Source organism: Phoca vitulina, unplaced genomic scaffold (genome assembly GCF_004348235.1).
Source record: "Phoca vitulina isolate PV1807 unplaced genomic scaffold, GSC_HSeal_1.0 scaffold3, whole genome shotgun sequence".
Lineage (NCBI taxonomy): Eukaryota > Metazoa > Chordata > Mammalia > Carnivora > Phocidae > Phoca > Phoca vitulina.
Window position 1 is genome coordinate 57,004,747 of NW_022589706.1, and position 23,956 is coordinate 57,028,702.

At 35.6% G+C, this 23,956-nt stretch overlaps 1 protein-coding gene across 6 annotated transcripts in view; it reads right to left on the minus strand.

The window, feature by feature from the left end:
• Positions 1–1,355: 1,355 nt before the first annotated feature.
• CNOT6L (CCR4-NOT transcription complex subunit 6 like) overlaps positions 1,356–23,956 on the minus strand; it is a 111,330-nt gene continuing 88,729 nt past the window's right edge. For all 6 annotated transcript variants that reach the window (XM_032400596.1, XM_032400593.1, XM_032400592.1 and 3 more), the window contains 4 exons: positions 19,028–19,179; positions 14,395–14,622; positions 12,078–12,280; positions 1,356–7,358 (listed from right to left, as the gene is read on the minus strand). In XM_032400596.1, coding sequence (XP_032256487.1) covers positions 7,146–7,358; positions 12,078–12,280; positions 14,395–14,622; positions 19,028–19,179 — 796 coding nt within the window. In that variant the 3' untranslated portion in view covers positions 1,356–7,145. The remainder of the gene's footprint in view (positions 7,359–12,077; positions 12,281–14,394; positions 14,623–19,027; positions 19,180–23,956) is intronic.

Here is a 23,956-nt window from a genome sequence, read left to right on the forward strand (position 1 = left end):
GGAAAGGGAGGGAGAGAAGAGGAAGTACACAGGTGCAAGGAAACAAGCATATATTTAGCCCTATACATCATGTGTGAGCAGTACCCAATCTCCAAAATGGAAAAAAGTATTTTGTCATCTGACATAGTAGTTAAGGTTCTTAAGCACCTCCCTTCTGAGCTGCCACAAGATTTAAAAGGCAGGACTGCTTGTTTAGTCAATGTTCACATTAATGAAAAAATACTACCACCCAACTGTGTCCTTTTGCACGCACATTTTGTAGAGTGTCTATTGTGAAAAACATCTCAGCTGAGCAGTTTGGTCAAGTTTCAGACCTCATCAACTGTTTAACTGTAATAAATAGAAAAATAAAGCAGCTGGTGATTTTGTCAGAGAGAATGTGTTCAGTTAAGAGCAGAACCACCTTCTCCAAGGATGACAGTTAAATGATTAAAACACCACAGAACCAGTCTATTAAACATTAAACACTAGTAAGCTACAATTACATGGCACTTCATTACGTCTTCTAATTAAAAAGAGAATGAATGAAAAAAGAAACAAGAAAAAAGAAAGAAAAAGAAAAGAAAATCTTAGATTTTAAACTGATTACTGGAATACAGTAACAAATTGATTTAGTGCTTGGCTTTTTCTTAGGACAAACACAAAGTAAATATACAACCCAAAACAGGAGAATTTGTTCTGGAATAGTATCAATAGAAACTCCCAAGTATTCAGGGGGAAAATTACCAAAATATCTTGCTCAGTTTTAAACTGAAGTGCTTTGCTTTCCAACCATTAAATTAGTTACAAAAACACTTTATAGGCCACAGAATAACTCAAATTTATGCAAAACAATGAATTATTAATTTAATGCCAAATAATGAAAATAAATGAACCCTGCCCTATTCAAATGGTAAACTGAGTTGAAGAGTAGATCATGCCATGGACATTCAGTTGGCATTTGTTTTATGGTTGAAAGAAATCACAATAGAACCATAGTGAATATGACCAACACCCTGGCCTTTCGAAAGAGAAGGTACAGACACACTCTTTCTCTTAATAAAAAAAAAAAAAACTCCCTCCATACCACCCCAACCAGAGGTAAAAAAAAAAAAAAAAGCCAAAGTTTGAAATGTTCATCCTCCTCAAAATATTCCAAGTACTCCAATGAACGCTATTTCTCAACTTCTCCTAGATGAAAGAAATGCTTGCATGTGGACAACTGTACGAATGCCCATAGTGCACTTCTCAGTGCTGCTGGTGTTTAAGAAATTTGCCACTCACAACACTGAACAATTCCAGATCCAGTGTGCAGTAATACAGCCATCCAAACTCCTCCCCCCCCAAAAAAAAGTTGGCAGAGCACCGCTCAGGAATTTCACAGGTAAGGGAATATATTTTTAGTAAGTGAAGCACGAAGAACAGCGCAGCTTCTCAATACATACAGACCCAGACGGCTGCATCACTTCCTGTATCAAGACTGAAACAAGCAGCAGCAAACTACGCCTGTTAAGAAGCAAAGCCATTGTTTGACACATCAATGCTGAGCCAATTGTGTGAGTTAAGACAATTAAACAAATGTGGTACATATAACCACTGATAGCGTCAGAGAAAATACACTTATATGTCACGTAACTAGAAATTAACACAAAACTGAAACGAGCAAGAAAGGACCACTTCTGAGAGGGTTATCATGATTCTTATGCTTTTAGATTTAAAAGTGACAGATACATAGTAGGAAAATTATCTAAATCTGGGGAGATTGTTGTTAACAAAAAGTACTACTAATAGGTGCCAAACTATGCCTTCTCAAAGTCTTTGAAAGCTGCATGTACCAAGCTACTATGCCAAAAAGAGTCATATCACTTGGCATTTACATATCCTTTTCAAAATGTGATTTATTATGGTTTCTGATAACACAATTTCTAATTTCGGGACAACGCTACTGAGTTTATACTAAGTGCCATAAAAAATGAACATTTAATAGGCAGAAATGTCCTTATTTCATATGCTTTGAAAGTAAAATCTATTTTACTTAAAAACATTCCGTTACTTCAATGTCATAATGTATGTTGAATAAAGCCCCAACATGCTTGTTTTCCTTTGGTTCCAAGAATAACCCAAACAAACTTATGCCAAAAGAAATTACTAAGTAGGTTAACAAAGCTTGTTTTTCCTAGTATCTCCCTACTTCTTGCCGTAGGACTTGAGTAATTCAACAGAGAAACTTACATAAAGAAGGTATTTGGTTAAAATAAGAAAACATGCATGCTCTCCCTTACCACCTTCCTGAAAAGAACTATTTTTTGTTTTCTTTTTGTGGATCTTATTCAGAACACCCTGCAGTATATGTATAAGAGCTTTCTTTTTTCTTCTCACCCTTAAGTTTTAGGATGACACTTATACAACACAGATTTCCAAATCATTCTGTAAAATGAAAGATGCTCTTGGCATCCTGTTCTTAAACAGATTACAACTTTGGTAAATAAGCCAGGTTAAGGATGTACTAATTTATTTAAGTTTCAATTTGAATTTGGTGATCATGATGCCTTAAAAAAATTAAAATCACTCAAAGCAACCATAAGTATAAAAGTTCTCATCTGTCTACAAATTGAAAACTTTAGCTGAAGTTCCTGGCTTAGAAAAATATTCTACTTTTCCCAGCTAATTTGTCTACCTGTAATTCTCAGAGTTCTACAAACATGATATAATTCAGAAGGAAAAGGTTAAACAAATCTACACATTAGAAAGTTGATTTTTTTTTTTAAAGGGGAGGGCAGGTCGGAGAGTACCTTATAAACGTGAGAATTCACATTTCTGTCAAAATATAAGTATCTATGAGTGCTACTTTGAAAACGTGCCATGAAGTCATTGCTTGCTATATAACCATTATTCTATGGCCTGCCAAATGTATCAGAAACGGTTATGTTTTCTGTGACCAAAGCTACTGCTCAGTCAGTGCATTTTACAAAGCTATTAAAATCTCTCAGAATATAAGACTTAAAAACAAATAAGTACTGTAAGTACTGGGACACAATCAATTTGCTAGAAAACCTAGCTCTGTATTAGGAATGAAAACCATATGCCTCTTGTTCCATCAAAGAACATTATTTAACCTATTTTGTCTTGTGCTTTCTCTACTTCTTGCTATTTGATTTGGAAGTATAGATGGCATTTGTGATTTTTAGAAACTCTTGGAAACGCAAATACAAACTTAATTTTTCACCCACTTAACAACAGATACTTAGGAGATACAATTTTAAAATGGAACACAGTTATGTTTGCCCATGTCCCAGTTTTAATGTGCCACATCCTCAATTCTAATACAACCCACCATAAAATCAAGTGATACGAGCCTTAGGTATCTTTCAGCTTTCTCCCTTCTCTGTGATTCAATACATAACTGTAACACACCAAATAATAGGGACAAATAAGAAATGAAGCTTTATATTTCTGCAAACTACAACACTAAAACACAGTGGCTTCTTTAATACATTCACACAGGATGCTTATTAGTAAAATTAAATATCTGCCTATGAATATCAGAAGAGTAATTTGAAAAGAAAGAGCTTGGAACAAGGCAAATGGGGGGAAGGGAAGCTGGTCTCAAAACCCATTGTGCCATTACCTGACTTTTACATGTGATATTCAAACGAACGCTCACACGCCTTACATCAAAGAAATGAAACAAAAATATTCAGCTACGTTGTACAAAATTTTTTTTACATAAAACATCATAAATCTTGAACAGATTTACTATTATCTGAATTCTAAAAAGTTGCCTATAGAATGGTGCTGGGATTCTGTTCTCTGCTTGCTTTTAGGCAGTGCTGTTGCTTAAAAGTTGACACCAGGCACAATATTTTAAAACAAAGTCAACAAGCAAGGAGCAGTAAGTGGATTTGAGCCTTTCCCAGATGTCAGTCCTGAGGATGCTGCAATATTCCCCATCAAAATGTGTAAAGCTATGAGGCGGATACTGATGCCTGAGAGAGTGGGTGACTTGACATGCACTTGTATGACTGTTGTAATAGCAAACAGTGCAGTTTTCCCTTCCTCAAACAACACTGTTTTAATAAATTTAAAGAACACTCCAGTTCTTAGACAAGTACCAGAAATCATATTTAACAGTTAAAAAAAAAAAAAAACACATTATCACAACCTAAAAATGCCCAAATTTTCTCTTAACTTCAGATAAAATATGCAGCAGCCCCATGGCATAAAGCTTATTAAACTTATTCTGAGAACTAGAAAGTATATAAGCATAAATATTTACTTTCATTGACTATATACCATATGTCATTCACCTCTTCCTTTTGGCTTCTCACTGCCAAAGTTCCAAATGGCATGCGTTTTAACAAGACAATACTGAGGAGAGCAGCATTTCTGATCATCTGAATTGGCAGCTCAAAACAGATACCACTCCTTTTACAAAGGGAACAAAGGGTGAAAGGTGTGTGAAATTTGGGCAGTGGGCTAAAGGGAAACCGTGCACATGAAATTTGGGTTACCATGCCCCAAGTGTGTGTGCCACCCAAAACATAACACAATTACCTACTTCAACAGAGCTACTACCAACATTTACTAAAACCACATTAAAAATACACAGGATAATGAATGGTTTGAAAGAGTGCATTTGGAAGCAGAGAGAACCCAATTACACACCTTCCTGCAACAGAGTGCCTCGATCATACACAAAATAAACTTAAGCTGTTTACAATGTTTCCCAATTTTTTTTTATTTTTTTCCCTCTACATTTAACTATTAAAAAAGTTTTTTATTAATAAATGGGCTCCTCTGTGGTTCATATACAATCATAAGTGAACTTTAAATTCCATTTTATACAAACATCTCAAAAAATATTGGGAGTGAAGTATGGTAGGAAATATTGCTCACATTGCTAATTAACATGCGTATATGAAAGGAGGAAAATGTTTTGTTAGTGCATATACCTCCAGAGCAGAAAACCCACCCAAAACAAAAGATTTCAAATAAAACATACAGTAGCTGATTACAAAAAAAGGTAATGTCCACAAAATTAAGTTTTTCATGCTATTCTACTTTCCAGTACTATGGTTCAGGTAATCAATTTGCATGGCTAGATGTTGAATGTTTGAGGTATATAAGAAGGGATACCTGCACACTGAGGAAAATCTGTCACCTTAAAGGTTGTTTGTTTGTTTGTTTATTCTGGTACTTTACCCTTTTTAAAAGAATATTTTATTTACATCAAACTTCACTCAACTACAATGACATTCCAATTATAATAGATGACAAACAACGCCTCTATCACTAGGCACTTTTAAAAGGGAGTTTAACTGGCTTTACAGAACCCTTCTGATGCAATCCCATTATGACATTACATCATCCCACCACCCTCATCCCACTAAAATTATCCTTCTGGGGAAATATTATCTTATATAGCCTGATTAATTTACTATGGAAGAAATTAGTATAAAATGACCAAAGGAAATGCATCATTTAAGACTAATAAAACAGCCTAAGATGTTAGGTTTGAAAGAGGAGGCAAATTGTATATATTTAAAACTAATTAAATAATTTAAATTTGACCTGTACTTTATATATTAGTGAGACACAAATATAGGCTATTTTCTTTTAAAATTTCATTCACATAATGGAAAATTTCTTGTTTATTAAAAATATCACATTTTGAGACTAGAAACAGTAAAGTGCATGAAAAGTTTAAAATATAAATTTCAGAAAACTCTTATAGCAGCAAAAAAGCAGAATAAAGAAAAACTTAAAAACACAGACACAACCTTTTCCTGTTAACTGTGCCATAATTAACATCAAGTAGCCAACCAATTTTTCCCCCAGAAAACGGTATTACGTTAACTGCCTCGAGTCACACATTTTCAACTGGCCCCTCCTGGGCAAAAAAAGGATTCCAACATTTCTAAAGAGCATCAACAGTTGGGAATAAACCAGTAGCTTCTTAATTCAACCCTGACAGACAATGGAAACAAAGATTAAAAGCATATAATGGCCATTTGGCAACTAGAGTCAGGAAAAATGATCCGAGGTTTTCAGCTACTCCCTGTTCTCTCCCCCCGCAAATCCTTTCCATCGTTACCTCAAAAAGCCAAAACCAATAGCCACTTGTCCTATGTCGGGAAACAAATGAGATATTTGTATCGCTTTTCCCTTTTAAAACTTTGATCAGGGCCTTTTCATTCAGTAGTTGTTTGTTTGTTTTTAAAACATTTGACTATAACAGCAAAAATTATTATACAGATCATATAATACCTGTTTCTCTAGCACAACCAGGCAGAAAAAGGTGGATGAGAATAATGAAAAATACTGGACACTAATTTTGTGGGCATCCTAAACATAACAAATTCTATTTTCAAGATCTGTGGCAGTAGAAATTACCCACTGTTTCCCAATAAATAAAATGGAGAGAAAGGCTTAAAATTAATACTTCTAATGAGGTTATAACTAATAGAGGAACTAAATACAGAGTGATTCCTAAAAAAAAAAAAAAAACAGTAACTAGCACTTGCCCAACAAACTGTCATGTGCTGTTGAATGTTTGATTTCGAAAGCATATTGTGCAACCATCTTTAATTTCTCTATTTTTCGTATTATGGTTAAAGGCTATATCATAGTTTATGTACAGGTCTAGCAAATTTAAGTGCTTTGTTAATGTGCAAAAGACTTGGGGAGCCAAAAATCAGTTTGTTATAATGGAAAACAGAAATCCAAGAAATTTTTCCTGTAAGGCATGCCATCATTCAGTTTAAAATGTCGTCTTTATAGTTTTTAAAAATTGTCTTTTACAAAAATGGTTGGCTCATTTGAAACCATTCAAAATAAAATATTTGTTTTGGAAAAACACACTCTTGTTGGGCCTTGAATTGGTGATTTATTATTTATGAATGTTGACTCCTAATATAATATGAAGAAGGTCCAATTTAAAAACATGTTAAATTAAAAATTTGGAAAGAGTAATACTTTGGTTCCAGCCCTAGTGCCAAATGATACCAATATGCACAAAAATGTACAAAATCTTAGAGCAAACACATAATGAAAGGAACCTGAAGAAGCAGCTTAAGGATGGCCATACTTCACTCCTACATACTTTGATTTACAACTGTACAGGTCCATAGCAACAGATCCCCCCGTCTTTGCGGGGCAGTACTCCACTACCTCCGATTAGGCAAGTGAACACCATTGACAAGAGGCAGAAGTGGAGGGTGGAGTTCAAGTTGTGTTAACAGTGAGAAGTGGTCTGAAGGGATGTGAGGGTGTGGACACCCAGTGATGTTGTTCTCAACCAGCCATTGAGGATCTAAAGGCCCCAGGACACCAAGCACGTTCATATGAGTCTTGGAATAGAAAATGTAGTCAATCACGCCCTGGAAAGAGATTGGGGGTTGGGGAAAAAGAAAAATATATGCTTAGAAAGAAAGAAAAACTCAAGATATATAAAGAACAACCCATTATTTGTAAAAGCTAAATACCTGAGTAACCTGTACTTTTGGTACCTGTTGTCTTGACAACAGGTCAAACAGGACTCAAGTCTTCAGTGGGTATTACATGAAATAAAGATGGCTCAATAGGGAAATACAGGACCCTACTGGAGTCATAAAGCCCTGCATTTGTGCCTAAATGGTAAGCAAACTGAGAAGCTAAACACACCAAATTATGTCTAGGCATCTTTTAAAAATGGCTTGCCTAGGTTAGTGAAATCTAATACATCAGTATAAACATTTTGGGAACTACACTGTATCAGTTACAACAAGCTGTTTTTATATAAATGCATAACGAAAAGGTATGACTCAAATTAACTTTTTAATGTTAACTGGCATTATTTTCAATTATTTGCACATCAAGATAACCAAACACATCTGAATGAAGCCATGGTAAAGCATGTTTTCAGATTTGCCATTTCTAGTTCAGCTTTCCCACATATGCTACATACATACAAAATACTACATACAGTTAATTTTTCTAATGTGTTCTTTTTCACAATGTGTTCTCATTTTCACAAATTCTGGTATATTGTAAATTCTGGATTGCTTAGCAAAAAAATATTCAGCAGGGACACACACACGCGCGCGTGCACACACACACACACACCCAACTCGTGATTTTAGCTCAAATCTTAATTTCAGGGTCTTGATCTCGGGGTCATGAGTTCAAGTCCTGCCTTAGGTTCAGCACTGGGCATGGAGCCTACTTAAAAGGGGGAGGAGGGGAGAAAGTCAAATTTCTTCTATCCATGTCAAGAGAGCCTGAGCCCAAGTGTGGAGAAACATTTCCAGATCTGGAAGTATCTATTTAGAAATGCTACACATAATGAGTTCCAGTAATATTTTAAATGTTATCACAATGAAATGGGCTACTTAAAAAAAAAAAAATTTTAATGAAAAAAATTTATATTATGAAATTTGGAAATAATTACCTCAAGTTTGTTGGTTTTGACATGACCAAGACCAAAATAATGAGATTTTTTTTAATTTTATTTTATTATGTTAATCAGGAAGAAGGCCTCATTCAACATTTAGAAACCTTAACCTTGCCACAAATTAGGGTACCTACTTGAATCCAAGAAAGGACTTTCTGCCATTAATATTCCAAGTCCAAATAGTTAAGAAATGATATTAGTACAAGGTATTATCCTTTCATTTTGGCTAATGCCCAGTTTTAGAGTGACATTTTAGGAAAAGGGTTAACAAGGGTCAGGGTGGATTTATCTGCCTTTATGAGACCACCCTTTGCTTCAACTATAAAGTAAACAAAACACAAGAGAAATACTCTGTTACTTAGGTTGAATAAACCTCCTGTATCACTTTATTAGAGTGCCATTATGCACACGAGCTGCTAGACTTACAGAATCCTTTGCAAACAAAGGCCCCAAGAAGACATTAAACATTCTAGAAAGTAAGATGTATTTAATTGGAGGCATCACTTGTTAACTATTTTCTTAGTGTGAAACATCCAGAGTAAAAGCTCTTATCAAAACCCTTAGCAAGGACGTATCTACGAACTCACCCAAATATCTGTACATTTGTATTTACATTTATATACTGTCATATCCACAAAGTAGGTTATTAGACTAATGATTCCTAACCTTGTTTTGATTCAAACTTTTTAAAAAGCTGTAATGTGGGAAAACAGTCTTTATATTAGGAAATTCTGTAATAAGTCTATAGAACTGTATTTGAAAAAAAAGTAAAAATAATGAAAATAGTTTATGAGCTGGCATTATGCTAAGTTTTGTCTTATAAAAGAATGTTAAGAAAATTATATACTATAAATTTCATAATGTAAAAGAGAAGATTTACTTCTTGACAAAACAGGAAAAGAGTCCTTCCCCTCTTCACTAACTGGCTCAGGCACACCCTTAGACTGGGGGGGGGGGGGGGGACAGCTGCAGCGAAAATTCTGAATTAAGCTGTTAATTCAAGGTATCTGGTGTTACGGTCTGAAGATTTCTGTCCCCCCAAAGTTCACATGCTGAAATCCTAACTCCTAACATGATGGAAGTAGGAGGTGGGGCTTTGGGGAGGTAATGAGGTCATCAAGGTAGCATTCTCAAGAATGGGATTAGTGCTCTATAAAGAGACCCCAGAGAGCTCTCTCAGACTCTTTGCCATGTGACTGTCTGCAACCTGGAAGAGGGCCCTCATCTGAACCCAACCATGCTGGTACCCTGACATTACACTTCCAGCCTATAGAACTGTGAGCAATGAATTTCTGTTATTTATAAGCCACACAGTCTACAGCCCATATTCTGTTAGCTATCCTGAAGACACCTGGTCTACAAGTAATTCTCCTAACTGCTTACCCACCCTTTGGTATCTTCCAAATCAGTTCTAGATTAAGGGAATCTGGATTCTAAATATCACTCTTCTACATTTCTAAATTATTCAAGGACCAAGAAAGTAAACAAATGCTAAGCCAAGTGAATAAAATTTAACAACACTCTGCTGATGCAATGGCAGAACACGGTATTTAGATCTGTATGTAATGCTAATTACATGACATTTTTATATTTGATATTACCTATCCTTTTTTTACTGACTTCAGTAATGGGATGGCATAAAATGCTTTACATAAAACTGAAAACAGTCACTGTTATTTGGACTAAAAGCTTCATTCTCTGTTGTTACGTATGCCCATAGTTTATTCTCTGGTCATCCTGTCTTTCCATCCCCTCCCCTCCTCCTCCCCCACCACCCATCTATCGGGCCAGCCAGTATATTTATCTTCCCATACACGCCTGTCTCTCATGGATTTACAGCTCTGTCCTTCTGTCTCATCCTATCCTACATACTCAAACATCAAACACTCTCTGAGTCATGCCCTTCTGGTTCTTTACCTGTACTTCTTTGGACAATGTAAATGGTTCAGTAAGATTTTTGATTCAGTATCAACAAAGGATTTTAAAACAGTTCAGATGGTTAAAAAAGATGGCTCAGATTAATATCCCCAATTTTGCTTCTCCAATTTCCATTGATGGACAAGGAAAAATAACATTTATCAAAGCCTAGATGAGGCAGAAATGATTTGGTCTTTTTAACCACACCCATACCAAAACAACAGTAACTTATTTTAGGGAACTTTAATTTAGATTTTCTGGGTTGTGCTGGCAGAGATGTATTATATACCACTACAGTCACAAGGATAGGAATTAACCTACAGTAAACTGTGCATCATGAAGTCTACAGGTTTTCCTCTAAGGCTGCAAGAGAGCAGTGCTGTGCTACAGTCGGCTGGTACCTGCTTTCTTAAGTGCCTCATCTCCACTCTGAATTCAATGGTACTATGTTGGGAGCTTGAAATCTACCACAGTGGGAATACTTACACACAGAAATCAGCAAACACTGCAAGTTAGTGTTTCTTTTTCTCAGGAAGCTGGTTATTAAATATCTACCAGCACATTACTGCGTTTGAGTGATTTGAATAAAACTAGGGATAGTATATCTACTCTAACAGCAAAAATAGGGGTAGGGATAGCAGAGACAGGGATAGCAGACAGTCACTAGGGATAGTATTATCTACTCTGACAGCAAAAATACTAAAATTAGATTCAATTTACGCAATTTCTTCCCCCACTTCATGATCACGAAAGTCGACTAATAACATCACACAAATTTCCCTTCTTCCTCCTATTTGCTCCTTAGAAAGGGGCTAACAAGCACTGAAAATATAAAAGGGTTACTGGAGATGTGAAGAGCCCGTTTTGAAAACTTCCTTTGGTATTTTTATTATATTCCCTCTAGGCTTCTTACATCATACCACTTTCTAACATCTGCATTTTTTCAAGATAGTGTAGACTTTAGTATAGATGCCTGAAATGCCAGAAAGTCAGAGGTACAATGGAGGAGCTAACTGATCAGATAATTGGCAAAGGGAAAGTAATCTTACCTACAGAAAACCACTACATTCAATCTTTCTAAAGAACAATTTGTCTTGTACAGTAGGTCCTCTAAATTTTTTTCTTATTTTGAAAAAAATATCTTTTTCCTTTTATTAAGCTGGAATGTTCCACTGCCTGGTAATATATTAATTTGACTACATGGATATATATTTATATATATATATATATATATATATATATATATATAAAATAGACCCTAAGTACAACCATCTCCCAAAGAAACTTAGAAAATTTAAAGATAAATAAGACATCAATAGTACAAAAAAAATTCTGAGACAATATTATGTAAATTCATTCAAGGTGAGCTTACCCATATACCCATATCAGGTTACTTATTATTTAGATCCTTACTGAAAGTTAGGGACGATATGGACAAGTGAAGATTAACTATACCAATAAATGTAAAGTGTTTTCAACAGTGCCTGGCACACAGTAAGCATTTTGGAAGTTTTTGCTATTTATCAGTATTACTTGGAATGTGAAAATATTAGGGTTTTAAAAACTTCTCAAATCAATAATAACAAAAAGCAAAGCTAACAAATCTGACATTTAGAAGCATACTTAGTCAAGACATTTTGAGAATCTAAAAATGCTTGAAGATTATATAAGTAAGCATTATAAATAATATCTTTCTTGTCCTATGTTTATATTTGAAATAATGTCTGTATCAGCCCAGAGGCTCACTCACTTTGAAATCAAAGGTGTAATTGGTGTAAGGCATCAAGTTATTTTCATAGGCGCTCTTCAGTTGGAAGCCATGTGTGATTCTCCCTTCTGAGCTTCCATTCTTCCCATTGCAGCTGAAGTTCATAAGACACTCATTGTACCTTAGTTCCTTGAAGTCTTTATGGTTGTCAGCTACTCCTCCATTGCTCAAATATTCCACGACACCTAGTAGAATAAAGAAGGAAGAAACACTACCATTTAGCATTTAGATCTTATATTAAGATTTTATGACCAAAATTTCATTGTCAGGTGGATATACCAGGTTTGGAGTGGTTTAATTAGGTTGAGCCATATGCAATTGTCTTTTTGTGGTTGTCACTGTTTAAAAAAAAAAAAAATCAAACACCAACAATTTCATATGGTTAAATCAAACTGAAGGATATTTGCCTATTTAGGAACAAAGTACCAGGATCATCCAGAAATATCTTCAGTTTCCTTAATGATACTTCAAGCTAAAGATGATTCCCTGAGCCCAAGGTGGCATTCATCAAGAAGGTCTTAACCCTGAAAGCTTTTAGAATATTATCCTAAACCACTATGTCTCATTAGTATTTCACTATTCTATGCAGTCAATTAACAACTTTGGGAATATGTAAAATATAGCATACATAATAAAAAGTCATTTACAACAAAAATAGATTTTGCATCTTCAACACCTTGATGTCTAGGTTAGGTAGAAAATATTCTTTATTTTGAACTACAGTGAGGTTCTTTCAGTCTCATACTATAAGGGACATTACATGCTACTTGGTCAAAAATATTAGATATGTATAAAAAGCTAAAAAGAGTAGAAGCGTTCAAAAAATACATTGCTTCCATTTAACAAGCAAACATGAAAAATGTATCGCAACCCTTCTGATGATGATCAGTGAACACTGTTCGCCATCTCTATCTGTGATCAGGAATGACAGCAACATATCATGAGTTAAGTGATGAGCACAGTTATCAGTACTGTGAACGGGTGAAAAGCAACTACCACTTATCTAGCATTTACTACATGCTAGGCACTGTCTCAAGTGCTTTATACACTTAAACCTCACAAACAACTTTATGTGGTGGATGAAATTATTATCCCCTTATTTAAAATTAGGAACTTGGAGATTGCGCTTGTAAGTGGTAGAACCAGGATCCAACCCTGACAGTCTGGCTCCATAACCACCTCACCAGGCTGTGCCGTGCTGTCAAAGGACAGCTCACCAGCTTAAAAAAAATCAAATGAAATGGGAGAAACTTGTACTTGAGAGCATTTCAACTCAAAAAAAGGACTAAGAAAGGAAGACATGGGTAAGGTGCCAACTGGGCTGGGGGCTGAAGACAAGTATTTGTAAAAGGATGATTTCAGCATTTATTTATTAAGGAGAAAAAGTAAAGATATTTTCTAGATTTGTGACAAGTTTCCAACTGCAAGTATTTGGGTTATTTCACATTTATTGTTGAGGGATTATTTTAAACAAGTTAAAACAGCTTATTGAAAATATAAAAAATTTAGAATATGCTTCAGTAATAGCAAAACATTAATACTTAAATGTTTTTACATTTGAACTTTAACACCTAAAATGCAGAATTAATTTTTACAGATATCTAAAATATTGTAAGTCAGGACATGAAATAGTTTAGTGGAGTTCAAGAAGTAATGTCAAATCCAAGGAGAATACAGATCAGTCTTCTGCACCAAATTATCAGTATTCATTTATCATTTAATGAATTCACAGAAAAGTTGCCAACCTTATTAAACTACCCATGCTATTTCCTGGCTGCCTCTTCTCCATTGCACTCTGTGCCTCAGGAGGCTGATTTTTACTTGCATCAATGGCAACCTCCCTCCCACTCTCCCTTCTAGTTGGATTTGGTCAATGGGCAGCATCGACAGGAGAGCAGAGTGAGACTCCCATTTTGTTGATGCCAAATAGCATCAGTTAACTCCAAGCCTTCACTACTACTACATAATCCTCTCCTTATAACTACTTTTTCCAAGTTCTGCTAACAGTTCCCACCATTTTCAAACCTTTAGGTATAGGTGTGGTAAAGGGTCCCTAATTCCCTTCGTAGTAGAGTACTGCATCACCCATTATTTTGTGTAACCTTAGCCCTGTACACATTTTTGGAAATAGCTTCTTTACTAAACTCTCCATTACCCCATGTCCTATTATCCCTGGATTCATACTAATGCACTCCCTTAATTTAGCAGAGAAATTCTCCACTCAAAAGTTGGGAGCTAGCTAGCCCCTCAACTAGAAGTTAAAGCAAAACTGAAAGCAATGAGGCAATGTTATAAATACCTGAATCTGGCAATGAGTTAAGATCTGCACATAGCACCAGCGGGATGGAATTAGGATCTGCAGTTGGGCTGCCAGGCCTACTAGAGGCTTTCTCCAGAATGTTTTTAACCTCTGAGACAAACATCATGGTCTGGATGAGTTTCACATCAGAATACTCTGGGTCCCAATGCATGTGGGCATTTGCCACTATAAGCAGCTGTTTGTCTGCAGCATGAATAGGCTTCATACCTAAATTTAAACATTATAAAAAAGAGGATAAGATTATGCTTTACGGATCAAAAAAGCAATTATCTTAAGGTTTTCTCCCAAAAACCCATAGCCCCTTCTTTATTTTTTTTCCATTAATTTGTATCTTCCCTTTTATCTCATAATATAGTTTTTAGACACTAAAGTGCTAAGATTCTGATAATCCCAACATGGGAATTACTCCTCTAGATCAGGGTAGACAAACTTTCAGCCACAGGCTAAATCTGGCCCACCACCTGTTTCTGGACAGCCTGTAGGAGCTAAGCCTCGTTTTACATTTTTAAAGGAGTCTACAAAAATTTCTTTGAAAAGACTGTGACAGAGACTGAATGTGGCCCACAGAGACTAAAATATTAACTATCTGGCCCTTTACAGAAAAAGTCTGTCAACTTCTGCTCTATATGCCAAGTTAAGAATTATATCATGATATAATTAACAGTTGATTATAGTACCTTGATTTGCTGAGTTCTTAGTGTCAACAAGCACTTTAAATATCTCTGTCATGTAAAGATCACAATTACTTAGTGAGGCAGGTTTTCAGTTATTTGAATGACCTAAACTTTTAAATTCTTCCCACTGCCCAGTACTCATTCACCTTGCATTTCCTGAGCACATCAGTGATGAAATCAATAAAAGGCAGTAACACTGTATTAACTTACACAAATTAAGTAAGGAAGGAAGTTTCCTACCAAAACAAATTCATTCCAAACACCCAAATAAAGTTATTTTAAAAAGGAGACACAGGTAATAGTGTGCTCTCAAAATCTGGACACGTGGGTTTTAGACCTTTTTTACTGTTTATTTTGGTGTTGGGACAGTCACTTAACTTTTTTGGTGCTCAAGTTCATTTGGCAAGTGAGATATTCAACTAGAAAATGTAAGGTTCTTTCTTCTCCCCAAAATTCTATTTTATAAATTTTGTCAAAATAAGTATTAACATAGTATTAACTTTCAAAATGGAAAATAAGGTAGTTAAAAATTGTGAAAATTAAATTTGGTTAACAGGTACAGACACAGAAAGACATCCATAAAATATTTAAAACATAAAGCTCAATGTGCATGGTATGAGGTCTTTTAAATAAAACTATACACATACAGTCTCTGTTAGTAATGAGTAAAGAAATTACCAAGAGCTACTTCTAGAGAGTATGAATAAGGAAACTTTTCTTAATTTCTACTAAAATTTCTATAGAACTACCCTATGATCCAGCAATTGCACTATGAGGTATTTACTCAAAGGATACAAAAATACTGCTTCTAAGTGACACATGCACCCCAATGTTTATAGCAGCATTATCTACAACAGCCAAATTATAGGAAGAGCCCAAATGTCCACCTATTGATGAATGGATGAAGAAGATGTGGTTTGTGTGTACACACACACACACACACACACACACACACAGGAATATAATTCAGCCATCAAAAAGAATGAAATCTTGCCATTTGCAATGACGTGGATGAAGTTTGAGAGTATAATGCCACGTGAAATAAGAGAAAAACAAATACTATATGATTTCACTCATATGTGGAATTTAAGAAAAAAAAAATGGATGAACATGGGGGGGTGGGGGAAAGAGAGGCAAACCAGAAAACAGGCTCTGAACTATAGAGAACACACTGAGGGTTGCTGGGGGTGGGGGGGTGGGGGGGGAGATGGGCTAAATTGGTGATGGGGATTACGGAGGGCACTTGTGATGAGCACTTGAATGTTGTATGTAAGTTATGAATCACTAAATTCTATACCTGAAACTAATATTACACTGTATGTTAATGGAATTTAAATAAAATCTTAAAACTACAAAAAAAACCTCTATAGAAATGTCTTAAATTTTTCTATTGAAAATATAAACTCTGCAGACAAGACCTAATTTTTTAAGTCTACTATTTTGATAAAGTTTCCTTCCACCTTACTAAGATATAATTATCTTCAATGTTGAATATAAAAACAAGTAACTGAAGTGTCTGCTATATGTGACAGTAGTCATTTTTAAAAAATTCTACTGAGGGACGCCTGGGTGGCTCAGTTGGTTAAGCATCTGCCTTCGGCTCAGGTCATGATCCCAGGGTCCTGGGATCGAGTCCTGCATTGGGCTCCTTGCTCAGCGGGGAGCCTGCTTTTCCCTCTCCCTCTGCCTGCCGCTCCCCCCGCTTGTGCTCTTTCTCTCTGACAAATAAAATCTTAAAAAAATAAATAAAAAATTCTATTGAGGCATAACTGACATAACATTTTATTGCTTTCAGATGTACAACATAATGATTCAATATTTATATACATTGCAAAATGATCACCACAGTAAGTCCAGTTACCATCTGTCACCATATAAAGTTAACTCTTGGGATTTACTCTCTCAGCAACTTTCAAGTACACTTCACAATATGAATGACTACTGCCTTCATGCTGTACATTATATCCCATGACTTATTTGTAAGTGGAAGTTTGTACCTCTTGACCCACTTCATTCTTTTTGCTCACTCCCCAATCCCTCTCCCCTCTGGCAATTCTATAATCTCTGTATCTATGATTTTGGTTTTGTTGTCTCTGTTCATTTGTTTGTTAGATTCCACATATAAGTAAGGTTATACAATATTTCTCTTTCTCTGACTTATTCCATCTAGCATAATGCCCTCAAGGTCCATCCATGTCACTGCAAATAGCAGATACTCTTTTTTATAGCCGAATAGTATTTCATTGTGTATATATACTACCTTTTCTTTATCCATTCATCTGTTGATGGACACTTAGGCTGCTTCCATGTGGTGGCTACTGTAAATAATGATGCAATAAACATGGGGGTGTATATCTCTTTTCAAGTTAGTATTTTCATTTTCTTTGGATAAATACCCAGAAGTGGAATGGCTAGATCATATGGTATTTCTGTTTTTAATTTTTTGTGGAACCTCCATACTGTTTTCCATAGTGGTTGCACCAGTTTGCATTCCCACCAACAGTGTGCAAGGGTTCTCTTTTCTCCACAGCCTCACCAAGACTTGTTATTTCTTGTCCTTTTGATAACAGCCATATTAACAAGTATGAGGTGGTATCTCATTGTGGTTCTGATTTCATTTTCATTTCCCAATGATTAGTGATGTTGAGCATCTTTTCATGTGCCTGTTGGCCATCTCTGTCTTCTCTGGAAAAATGTCTATTCAGACACTCTGCCCGTATTTTAATCTGATTGTTCATTTTTCTTGCTATTGAGCTTTATGAGTTGTTTATATATTTTGGATATTAACCCCTTATTGGATGTATGATTTATAAATATAGAAAGTCATTTTTAAAGCAATTGGACAAGATAAAATCTTATAGACAAAATTCTCTATGCTCCACTCTTTTCCTAGAAATTTTACAGTGTCACTTCTGGCTGTAAGGGCCATCAGCACCTTCTATAATATTAAATTCCTCTTGTAGGAATGTATTTCAAAATGTGAAAGTATCTGCTGTATAATTTCTAATTGCTTTTCTGAAAATTAAAAGAAGAAAAAAACTCCAAAAGAAATTCAATTTTCATGTTACCAGAAAAAGAGGTACCTAACTTTTGAAAAGAGTAAGACTGGAAAGGACATAAAAGTAGCTAAAAAATGGAAAGATCAAAAAAGAAGAAGAAATTTAAAATATCATATCAAAGATTATCTGATGATGGATAAAATTAATAACAGAAAGAAAAGGAGAGGATTCACAGATAGGCATGGTCTGAATAATTCAAATCAATACTCAAGGCAAACATCTTTTCTTCTACAGTAAGAACAGAAAAAAAGTTTAAAAATAAAGCCCTAATGTAGTCTTAACATCTTCTCCTTGCTCTTGCCTAAAATATACTAGTTAAGTAAACAATGAAATGCTCAAAGGCAGGCAGGAGAAAGGGGAAAAAAAGGTCTGGATATGCAAAGTACATAATGAGTTTGACTTTGAAAGAAGCTATAAATAATCTAAAATGCAAAAGCTAAGTACCAGGTAGATAAAAGATCCCGCTCTTACCTGACAATGACTGAGATATAACAAAAAAATTAGAGAAACTTGCCAAGTACTTAACCTTAAAGACAAAAGATTTCACACTCAGGAAGCTAAAAATATGGCTAGAAAGAGAACCAACTCATCATAACTTCCAAATTCGGCCTAACTAAAGCATTTCCTACTTCAAATAACCTTTTTGAAATAATGGCGTATCAAAGGCTTTCCTTTTTCACAGATTACCTGGTAAGTAATATCCCTAGATATATATATGATGGTTTACATAATTAGTGCTATTTTCCTGCCCATCTCCCCTAACTTTCCTCAAAGACAAAAAAAAATTGTGCAATAAATAAGGCAAGAGTCTGTATGCTTGAGATGAGAAAGCATGAGATGGTGTTTATTTTTAGTAAGAATATTTTAAACTGCACTCACCTGTTCCAAATAGTTCTTTGTGGACCTCTAATACCACAGCGACACCAATATTATCTTTTGTCATCACTCTGTTCAACATAGCTTCGGATCCATCTGAATTAGCCATTGCCACTTGGTTGAATTCCACTGTATGCTTTTGCACCAATGTAAATCTAAAAGGTACAATGCATTATTAGTATGGTATTAGGTACTTGGACTATCATGCTAAAAGACATTAAATGAGGGAGCACAAGACAGAGACACTATTCACTGTCTCCCCAGTCATTTTCCATCTACAAGGGGACATGCAATCAGTTCTGGCCAGTGAGACATAAGAAGTGTGATTAAGGGGCGCCTGGGTGGCTCAGTCGTTAAGCTTCTGCCTTCGGCTCAGGTCATGATCCCAGGGTCCTGGGATCGAGCCCCACATCGGGCTCCCTGCCCTGCAGGGAGCCTGCTTCTCCCTCTCTCACTCCCCCTGCTTGTGTTCCCTCTCTCGCTGTGTCTCTGTCAAATAAATAAATAAAATCTTTAAAAAAAAAAAAAGAAGTGTGATTAAAAACTTTCTTAGAGGGTGCCTGGGTGGCTCAGATGGTTAAGCGTCTGCCTTCGGCTCAGGTCATGATCCCAGGGTCCTGGAATTGAGTCCTGCATTGGGCTCCCTGCTCAGTGGGGAGCCTGCTTCTCCCTCTGCCTCTCTCTCTCTCTCATTCTGTCTCTTATGAATAAATAAATAAAATCTTTAAAAACTTTCTTAGAAATCGGCCTAGCAAAGACTGCATATATATCCCTTTGCCCTTTTATGGCTTTATCCCTGTGGTAAGAAGCAGGAGGTCAAAAACCAACCCCCTATGGACTGGGAAGCAGCTGAACCAGTTCTGGACTGCCATATCTGGACTTGTGTGAGAACACTGTCCTTCTCCCATTTCTTTAAGTTACTGTTAGAACTTTCTAGTATTTAAAGGTGAACACAACCTTAACTCAGTCAGCAGACTGACGACAAAGAACAGAATAAAATCTACCTACCCTGTTTGCAGTTTTATTCTTACCGCTCAAGAGATGTGTTACACCCTTAACTAAGGAGAAGGCAATTTTTCCACCTGGCCTTTACTAAAATAAAAAGCAGTGTTACATGTATGTAAGGCTTCAGGGGAACAACTTCTGTAAGGTGAAAAATGGCTCTCCATGTGACTACAGTTTCTGCATGGATAGTATTTTCTTTACTTCCAAATTAAGTACTGTAGATTTATAGGACTTAATAGAATTGAGCCTAGCACCGACAAAATCATACTGATAACATACATATGACAAAGTCATACTGTTTTGGGTCAAGCCATTTAACCTCTTTCAGCCTAGTTTTACTGATTTGTAAAATATTTATAAATGGCCAAAACTAACTAAATATACTACTTTTCACTAAGTATTACGTGGAGAGAAGACACCTTTGTTCTTTTAACAGGCTTCCAGCCCATCTTCCTCCTAGCTTTGAAACAGAAGCATGCACTCATATCTTTATAAATATGGACTAAAATCTTACTATGCTGCAGGACACTGCTAGATGAAACCGTACTCCTCTCCCTGCCCCAATTCTGAAGTTCTCTTGCACTGAGAAGTATAAAAGGTCAGGTCAAATGCTTATTTCTAACCCAGAGTGATAAAAAGGAGCATAGTTTTCACCCTCTACTTTAAGGCGGTGACATTTAAACTGAAACATAAAGGATGAGGAGTTACCAAGGTGAAGAATGGGATTAAGAGCATTCCAGATAAAGGAAGAAGATCCTGAAGCAGCAAAGACCTCTGCACATTTATGGGACTGAAAAGAATGGAAGGGTATGAAATGATGTTAGAGATGAAAGGGAACAATGGAAGGTTCTAAGTAAGAACATATTACTTCATATGTTTTAAGATCACTCCAGCTGCTTGGTGGAGAATGGATAACAGGAGCTAAAGCGGGAACTGTGAGACCAAAGTTTTTGAGGTTGTATGAATGACAGATGATAATGGCTTGGGCTAAGGCAAGAGAAATAAAGAGAAGAAGGAAGATTCAAAATATGTTCTATAGGTAGACTTGACCATCCTCCATACCAGACTTTTCCAAACATCTAAGCAGTAGACATCTTTTTCAAACAATTTCTGGTAAGATTCCCATACATAGAACAAATTTAAGTAGTATTAAGTCACTGGAAACAATGAATCTGTTTTGATGAATATAAAAATTTTAAATCAGAGGGTATAGATGATTATAATCTTATATCCATCTCTGTATCCAGTTTATTTCTGTATTTTTGGTTTTGGTTATAGAGTATTAATAAAAATCCTGATTCACAGAGACACAGAGATACAACTGATAAATAACTGACCTTGAACTCAGAAAACCTAAGCAAGCAGGCAAAAACTTGATTCAGAGGTCTGCACAAAAACAAGTCAACTAAGCAGCACCTCCAAAACATGTTATTAATTTCTGAAGTGTTAAAATTTGGTATTTGAAACATTTGAGTGAACATGTTATTTTAAAATTACAGTTTATTTGTATTTACTTTTTAATTAAAATACCTTCTAAATATTTACAGAACTCTTAAGGCTTATTTACAGGAACATTGTAGGTAAGTATAAAAATCCTGCTTAATAAATAATATTTTTAGTATTGGGATATTTTACTTCTACCAAAGTCAGGCCGTTGCGAGAGAGGGGGGCATCTAATAATTAGAAATGTCTTCCTTAACTACAATTTGTTTCCCTGTACCTTTCTTCCATAAATAAAACCTAGTATCTCTTCTACTTGACACTGTTGTTTTTTTAATTTTTTTATTTTATTATGTTATGTTAGCCACCATACAGTACATCATTAGTTTCTGATGTAGTGTTCCATGATTCATTGTTTTTGTATAACACCCAGTGCTCCATGCAGTACGTGCCCTCCTTAATACCCTTTAAATATCTCCCCATCACATCTTTCCTAAGAAAAGAAATGGCCAATTCTTTATATGATATATGGTGTGAGACGTTTGTTCATTTGAACAACTCAAGTTTACCCAAAGGTACAGTACCTAGAACTGGGCATAAAAGAACTAGTGCCTTCTTCATTTTAGACTGTATTTTTATTAATAAAAACTGAAATTGCACTTTGGGGAAAGCCGTATTAATTATAAGCCAAATAAGAACCAAGATGTAACTAAAATTTCCTGGACTTCTTCACTCTTAAACCAGTCCTGCATTTCATAGATGCTTAAAAACAAACAAGCAGAAAAAATGACCGTACAATAAACATACTATACAGATTTGGGAATAAGGAAAAATATAAAGAAAATTTTTAAAGTTACCTGCAACGAAATATCCCCACTAAGTCAATGTATTTCCCCCAGACTTTTCCCCATGCATTTGCATACAAATATTTCTATACAATTATAATACTCTATAATTTTATATTTTGGTTTATTAATAAACATTCTATAAGGAATGAGCACTTATAAAATTATTCAAAATCAATATTTATGATTGTACTATAGTCCACTCTAGAGATTCACCATAATTTATTTAATATTTTGTGGTAGACATTTAAATTAGTTCTGATTTGAGCTATTATAACTAATGCCATTATAAACACTTCTACATATAAATATTTTTCTGTACTATCAAATGATTTTATCCCTCCCTCTTTCACTTCCTTTAATAATCTAAGTGCCGCACACTTTATTTCTGTTGAGTATCATTTCATGAGTTTCTTTTTTTTTTTTTTTAAAGATTTTATTTATTTGACAGAGAGACAGGAAGAGCAGGAACACAAGCAGGGGGAGTGGGAGAGGGAGAAGCAGACTTCCCGCTGAGCAGGGAGCCCGATGTGGGGCTCGATCCCAGGACCCTGGGACCATGACCTGAGCTGAAGGCAGACGCTTAACGTCTGAGCCACCCAGGCACCCCCATTTCATGAGTTTCTGTTCATTAGTTCGCCCACTCACATATTACAGGCACTTTTTAAATTTTTATTTTAATTATAGTTAGTTAATATACAATTTTGTATTAGTTTCAGGTGTATGATATAGTGATTCAACAATTCTACATGTTACTCTGCTCATCAAGGTTAAGTGTACTCGTAATCCCCTTCACCTATTTCACCCATCCCCCACTCACCTCCCCTCTGGTAACCATCGGCTTCTTCTCTACAGTTAAGAGTCTGTTTCTTGGTTTGTCTCTTTATCCCCCCCTTGCTTATTGGTTTTGTTTCTTAAATTTCACATGAGTGAAATCATATGATATTTGTCTTTCTCGGACTTACTTCACTTAGCATTATACTCTCTAGCTCTATCCATGTCGTTGCAAATGACAAGATTTCATTCTTTTTCATGGCTAAATAATATTCCATCACACACACACACACACACACACACACACACACACACACACACACACACACACACCTTTATCCGTTCCTTCAATCAATGGACACTTGGGCTGCTTCCCTATCTTGGCTATTGTAAATAATGCTTCTATAAACATTGGGTGCATGCATCCCTTTGAATTAGTGTTTTTGTATCCTTTAGGTAAATATCCAGTAGTGCAACTGCTGGATCGTAGGATAGTTCTATTTTTAACTTTCTGAGGAAACTCCATACCATTTTCCAGAGTGGCTGGACCAGTTTGCATTCCCACCAACAGTACACAAAGGTTCCTTTTTCTCCGCATCCTCGCCAACACCTGTTGTTTCTTGTGTTGTTGATTTTAGCCATTCTGACAGGTATGAATGATATCTCATTGTAGTTTTAACTGTATTTCCCTGATAAGTGATGATGAGCATCTTTTCATGTGCCTATTGGCCATATGTATGTCTTCGTTGAGAAATGTCTGTTCATGTCTTCCACCCATTTTTTTAATTGGATTATTTGTTTTTTGGGTGTGGAGTTGTGTAAGTTCTTTATATATTTTGGATACTAACCCTTTATTGGATATGTAACT